The sequence below is a fragment of the Pseudopodoces humilis genome, chromosome 11, assembly GCF_049639895.1.
Source record: "Pseudopodoces humilis isolate 2021_Gansu_Grassland_sample_001 chromosome 11, ASM4963989v1, whole genome shotgun sequence".
Lineage (NCBI taxonomy): Eukaryota > Metazoa > Chordata > Aves > Passeriformes > Paridae > Pseudopodoces > Pseudopodoces humilis.
This window is the reverse complement of record NC_142210.1, coordinates 8573509-8580427: the sequence shown is the minus strand read 5'-3', so window position 1 is coordinate 8580427 and position 6919 is coordinate 8573509. Positions and strand designations below refer to the sequence as shown.

Here is a 6919-nt window from a genome sequence, read left to right as displayed (position 1 = left end):
TCCCATATCAGAACTGTTCACCCCTCCTCCCCTCAGCAAAGCAACTTTCCATGTAAGATTGAACTGCTATTTTTCTAATCTCTTGAAGAAATCTTTCTTGGCGCGTTCAGTAGGTCACTATGAAAAATGTGCTTTTCCGTTTGGCAGCCAGACTGCAAAGCTGGGGGAAGGGGAAGCAGAGAGGAAGGCAAGTACTCGTTCCCTTCAGGGACTGGAGTGAAATCAACCCTTTGCTTTTCTCAGAAGATCCAGCAAAAGCCAGCACTTTGTTCTGGTGGCAGCCATCCCTTTTCCCTGATACCAGCACTGGATGAAGGATCTCAGCTCAGCAGGCTGAGGGCCATTGCACCCAGGCTTAATGCCAAGGTTTGGGGGGGGCAATAGATGAGACAAAGAGAGGGCATGAAGATAATACCCTTGTCTGAGGCTGGGGAGCCTGGATTGAGCCTGCCCCCAAGGATATTAACTGTCAGAGCAAGTGGAAGAGGAATGGAAGTGTTTGGCTGGTTGGAGGGGCTGCTCTCCTCTGAGAGCAGGCTGATGTTCAGCTCATCTCTCCCTTGTAGGAGGATTGGTGGGTTCTCCTGCCCCAGAGCTGCTGAAGAGCTGAGAACCAGGCCTAAGACTGTTCTCCAGGCAGCTTCATCAGGTAGAGTTTCAGAGCTGAGATTGTTTCCTTGTCTAACCCCAGCACAGAAGAAGCACACAGCAGAGGGTTCAGGATTTAACCCATTTTGTGGGTAAGGCTCAGGTTTTTGGCTGTTGTAAAAACAAGAGAGATGCTGCACACCTTCAGCAGCCTCTATGGGAGGCACCTGCCCGTCTGGAAAACAATTTGGCTCCCCTTGGCCACAGCAGGAGCTGGAAAGGGACAAGGTTTTGGCATCATTCCCTAACCAGCCCTTCCCCTCTGCAACTGCTGTGCAAGAATTCATGTCCCCAGTCCTCTGTCACCTTCACCACGTTGCTGCAGCTGCCCATGGGGTTTTGTCCAGCAGATTGGAGCAGGGATGGGGCCGAGAGCTGCACAAGCCAGCAGTGATGGCACTGCATGAGGAAAGCAGTGCTGGGTCCCCTTTGCTCTTCACTGCCCTGAGAAGGAGCAGTTTGCAGGTGCAGCAGGGGGTCCTGCTCCCAGGGAGAAGGGGCCATGGGGTCATAGCAGCCCACGGGATCTTCACCTGGGGTGGGAATAGGGGAACCTGCTCATGGGAGCTGCTTCCAGCTACAAACCAAGCCCTGATGAACTTAATTCGTTTCAGTGCTTTCCTGTACAGGCAAATTGCCCTATTTTTCACAGGCAGGAAGGCAGATGACTGCCTGCCCCTGCCCTGTAGCAAGGAGTTGATGAATCATTTCCTTTTCCATATTTTAGTGAAATTGTGTTGTTCAGAGCTCATCTAGAGAATGTCAATGTTTTTGAGCACTTGCGCTCTTCACTTTCTTCTTGCAATTGTCTGAAGGCTGGATTTTGTTTTTGTCTCCCTCCCCTCAGCAGTTACTTGCTTGAAGAGTTGCAGGTGAGTGCAAAATAAGTTTTTTCCTCATTTTCTAGACAGTCTTTCTTTATTTTTATTGTACATAGGTGTCACTATAGCTTTTAAAGCATGAATGTGTGTTTCTATCAGTGAGAGGGATTTCCCTAAAGGAAACCAAGGCACCGCTGCTTGTAACTTTAACCTTGGAGATTTTACTTCATTGAATATAAAGTTAGGGTCATGTTAAAAAGAATAGTTCAGAATTTTGATTAACAGACTTATTATTGGGATTTCTTAGCAGTGAACCACTGCTTTGTGTGCTTGGCTGCTTGAGAGGGAAGCTGGCATGTCAGCAGAGAGAGATGCGCTGCTCTTAATTAGATGGAGCTGGACAGCTCACCAGAGGCCCCACTTTTGATTTAAATACTGGCTACAGTATGTGCTGTTCTGTATAGGAAGGGGGTTTAGCTTGATCTGTATTGTGTTGCTCCTGGGCTGGCAAACAGGGAGATGAAGGGAAAGTGTGGTTTATTGTCCAGACACTGGAAGAGACCTGGAAAGCAGTGTATTTTCAGCATTCCTATTTTAGCTTATAGCTAAAGTTAGGTCCCAATATGTAAACCCAAGAAGCAAGAAAAAAAAAAAAACTTGTATTTTGATTAAGGCTGCTGATTACATGGGTACATCAGGAAAAAAAAGAATACAGGATGAAAAAGAAGCAAAGAGGACACTGGAAATGGGAAGCCTGGTACCCAGCTTTTATGGGCTATGTACAATAACCCAGGACATGGTTTCCACTTAGGCAGCAAGCTGCCTTTGTTGTAAGGGGTGTAACTATGAGTCGAGATTTTTTCCCAAAGCTCCTCTTTCCTGATTTATATCTGCCCTTATTGTTATCTGTTACGTTCACATGGTTGGGTTTTTTCTTTTGTTATTTTGTTTTCCTTCCTTGTTTTCAAAGAAGCTTATCTGTGTGCCCCAGAAGGGTGGGACTCACAGAGATCACAGGCTTTTTACAATGAGCCAAAGCCAGCCTGAAGACTAAGAGAAAATTTGCTGAGGGTTTCAGCTGTGAGTGCCACATGGGCTTTGCAAAAGCAGCGATTGCACTGGAGGGACTCGGCTGGGTCTGGGGCGGCCGCTTCCACTGCCAAGAGACAAGTGAGCATCGCCTTGTCCTGGAAAATCACTGCTGGTGTTCCAGTGCTGTGCATCTCTGCTGTCCTGTGTGGTGAACGACAGGAGCAGGAGGGCACAGAGCTGTTTCTGGACACTTGGGTCGCATGTCCTCGGTGATGAGAGCTCCAGAGCTGGGAATGAGCCTGGAGCCGAGCTCCGCTGGGATGTGACCTGGGACCGCTCGCTTAAAGCCTTGTCACTCTGCACCTGCTCCTCTGCACGTTCCCTGTGCTCACCCATGTGTTTTATCAGGTCACTGCAAAGCCTGTAGCAGTCTGAGCTCATTGTGTTCAAGAGTACACCCCTGTGTTCCTGAGACAAAGAGCAAACAAAAGCACTGATTTGTCTCATTTTTTGCCAGGAGCCTTCGCAATGGATGATGGAGCAGAGTCTCTGATGACCGTGCATCTCCTCACCCATTTGGGACACTCATTTCCTCTGCGGCAAACTCTGGATCGCCTTTTGGAGTGGCTCTACCTGGACGTTCGCCTTTTCCTGGTGTCCGAGAGAATTCCCCCCCTGAAATACTACGAGAGGTACCGCAAGAGGAGCTGCAGCTTCCCTGGAATATCCATCCTCCTTTTTCTGCACGAGGACTTGGGAGAAGAACGGATTTTCCAGGTCCACGAGCAGTTCCAGCGCCCTCCCTGGCGGTACCAGCGGGCCCAGTTTGCTGATGGGCAAAGCCCCCCCTATGCCCCATCCCACCAGGACTTCTATGGCCTGGATGAGCAGCTGCCCGTGTGGGGCGTCAGGCGGGCGCACCGCGGCCCCGAAATCCTGCGCGTCACCCTCTACTGCAGCTTTGACAACTACGAGGATGCAGTCAGGCTCTACGAGATGATCCTCCAGAAAGAAGCCACTCTGCAGAAGAGCACTTTGTGTGTCTTCGTGCTGCACGCCACCCCACACGTGGCCGTGCAGCTGTGCCTGAAGCAGCTGCCCATCGGGGTGGCCGCCGAGCCCAGAGACTCGTCAGCCTTGCAGTTCAAGGTGCAAGAAATCGGGCAGCTGGTGCCCCTCCTTCCCAACCCCTGTGTTCCTATCAGCAGCACCAGGTGGCAAACACAGGACTATGAAGGAAATACAATTCTGCTCAAGGTATGTCTGCGGTGCTCTCAAGAGGAGGGTTTAGCTACTCTTTTCCAAGGACAGCAGGACTGGTTCAAAATGGAAGTTATGATTTTGTTTCATGTTCATGTTTTATTTGGAATTTGTGAATGCAGTAATCGGCATCTGCCAGTGCTGTGATGCTGTTGATAAATAAAAGTACTGATCCCTGGAATGTTTTTATACAGTTAAATTAACATCATTGCAGCTTGCCTGAAATGCAGATTATTAATGCTATCTAGGGCACACTAGCTTAACATCTTCCCTCCTCTGCCTCAAAAAAATGATTGTAGCAACCTAATCTTTTTCTGATAAGTCATTGCTGTATAAATGTTTCTCAAAGCAGATTTTTGACATCCAAAACCAAAAGTTTTGTAAGTGTAATGTTGATACAGCACCACCTGCAATTGAGGTTGTGAGATTACAAGTGAGTTGTGGATGTGTCCTAGGAAATCTCTGCCTTTTCTGTTGAAGTGTGCTCTCCAGAGGTTATATGAATACAAATTTAAAAAAGAAGACAAAGTCTGTGCTGAGATCATGTGTAGTGAATATAGATTTATACATGTGAATGGCAGTTTGGCTCAGTGTGCTTTCGTTCCATTGTAATAACCCTTCCCACTTCTGGTTATTTTTTCTTGTAATTTGGATTTTAAATTATTTGCCCTGGCTTTTTCTTTTTGCTTCCAGAAGTCCTCTGTTACAGGTAAAGTTAATTACTTGGTTCAGCCTATTTTTATACTGCTCTGAACACTAATCTTAGGGTAGCCCTTGCTGGGTCATTCAGTGTCAATTTATAAACAACTTATAAACAATTTATAAACAATTTATAAACCATTTATAAACTTGCACCCTCTTGGAGTGGTGAAGGCTCTGGGTATCTTACCTTGCTTTGAAGCTGATTCTACCTGGAGCAAGGGACTGGGCCAGGTGACCTCCAAAGGTCCCTTCCTAGTTACTCTGTGGCACTTCCTGCTGTAGGTACAAGGTCTTTGAGCTGACAGATGTACATTAATTCACCGGCTGGAAATTTGGAAGCTTTTTGTGGGGTGTGACCATGCTGCACTGTGCTCCTCGCAAGGGAAGGTGTAATCCACTTGAACTTGAGGATGTGTCTCGTGTCCAAGCTCCAGACAGCAGGCTGACAGCCTAGTGCTTTATTCTGCAACTCTCCAGCCCATATTGTAAATCGTTCTTCTAAACAGCTGCAGTTTACCCCCCTGCACCGACCTTCTGCCATATTGCAAACTAAATCCAAAGCTCTGCCCATGGACTCCACATGGAGTTGTCATTCCCCACTGAAGCCCCTTGTGGGAACTGGCAGTGGCTCTCCTTTCCAGCTGTTTATCCAGGTTCTTCTGGAATGCATGTGGATTTTTTTGTATCCACAACCTACTTTGGCCCAGGCTTCCCCAGGCGTACCGACTCGGGCTGCAGGTGACCCCGGCACAGCGAGCCTGGGCAAGAGCATCATCCTTGTTCAAGCCAGAACTGTGTGATAACTGGCTTCTCTCTAATTTTCTACAGGTTCAAAGCAGCTGCAGGACCCTTGAAAGAAACATCGGGCTTTCCCAGCAGCACAACGTAACAGGCAGTGGAAAAATCCCGCAGGACTGTATGCCAGTCCCTCTCCCTGGAAAACAGGGTAATCCTGGGCGGAGAAGCCAGGAGGTCAGAGCTCTGAAGAGTAAAGCAAAACCTGAGCCCAGTGAAGTCGCTGTCTCTGAGCAAGCCGGCGGTGACCTCCGGAGGCGCTCCTGCGGTGCCCGCGGTGCGGCAGCAGCCCGGCCGCGCTGGGAAGCGCCTTCTCTCGGCAGGCAGGGGGCCCGGGGGCCGCGGGCTCCTCTCCCGGAGAGCCGCCGGCCCCGGGCGCCAGAGACCGACGTGGACACCGGGCTGGCCGTGGGGAATCCCGGCCGCTGCCCGCTGAGCCGCCTCCCCGGGGCCCTGCGGAGCAGCCCCCGGCAGCAGCCGCGCCCCGGGGCCGGGAGCGACAAAGCGGAGCTCGGAGCATCGCGGACCAGCCCCGCACACCCGGCACAGGACGAGGAGGAGGAATTCTTTATATGACTGGAACCGAACGTGCCAGATGGACTCGCCCTTCCCGAAGGACGGCGGAGCACTTTTGGGTGTGCTGTGAGCTCTGCTGCTCGGCGTGTACCTCTGCAGCTGTGGCACCCCGCCAGGGTCACTGAGGCAGACACTGAATTCCCATGGAGAGACGCTAAGGAGGGTGCGGGAAAAATAACACTATTTACTGAAAGCTGTTGTTTTGTTTTGTTTTTTCTTAATACACAATAGGTGAGGGGTATGTTGTGCACTGAATAGGAATTAGCCATATGACTCCTCCAGCTGTCCTAAGATGCTAAAAAATAGACAGTGACATCTTCAGACGGGTTTTGAAGGTGCAGCTTGCCTGGGCTGCCCAAGCGGCTGGATGCCCCCAAACCGTGGGGACTCACCATCCCTTGCCAGGACATACTGGAACAAGTATACTGGCGTGGTCACAGTGGTTATGCTGGTTTTCCTTTGTGTTCCTTGTTTCCTCTGTTGTTGGTATTTAAAATCTATCAATGTTGCCAATTTTGTGCAATATTTGAAACAAGAATATTCTTTTAAATGTCTCAAGAAAAATATTTCTAGCGAGACCTTTTTCCCAACTCAGCACAGTACATGCAAAAAACACTTGAAGAAAAGTGCCAGTAAAACCTGCTGTTCCCTATTCATGTGACACTTAAAATAAACACAGCAACAGGCCAGGCTTTGCTAAACCAGTGTGCAATTAGCAGGCAATCCTAGCTGGCTTTTAATTAACAGAAGACAAGAGCAGTTAAGAGTCTTGGAGGGAATTGCTAAATCCTTGACAGTAAAAAGGACAGGAGAAATGAAGTCATGATTCAGCATCAACAGATGCTGAAATAACTCCCATTTTGATCAGTATTCTTTCTCAAGTAGGATTAAATAAATTTCAGAGGGAAAGATATAGGAAGAATATGAGGGAGGAGTGAAATTATTCAAAGAGAAGCCACATCTGAGCATACTTACCTTCCAAACAGTGCAACAAAGGTATTTTCTCCCTTAAATATATGTGAATTCTGGAGGGGATATAGGGAAGTGCCTTCTCTGGGCCCTCCCAGCTGGTGCTGCCCTGCCAA

The 6919-nt window shown here is 48.9% G+C and overlaps 1 protein-coding gene across 2 annotated transcripts; it reads left to right on the top strand.

Annotated features, from left to right (window-relative positions):
* The first annotated feature begins 1387 nt into the window (after window positions 1-1387).
* Window positions 1388-6027, top strand: FAM124B (family with sequence similarity 124 member B). 2 transcript variants are annotated; one of them, XM_088061054.1, is made up of 3 exons: window positions 1388-1520; window positions 3019-3758; window positions 5292-6027. In XM_088061054.1, exons 2-3 carry the CDS (start codon window positions 3030-3032, stop codon window positions 5832-5834), a joined length of 1272 nt encoding a protein of 423 aa, XP_087917180.1. In that variant the 5' UTR covers window positions 1388-1520; window positions 3019-3029; the 3' UTR covers window positions 5835-6027. The 2 variants fall into 2 exon arrangements, with proteins under 2 accessions (XP_087917180.1, XP_005527162.3); XM_005527105.3 differs by lacking the exon at window positions 1388-1520 and adding an exon at window positions 2500-2639.
* The last annotated feature ends 892 nt before the right edge of the window (window positions 6028-6919 follow it).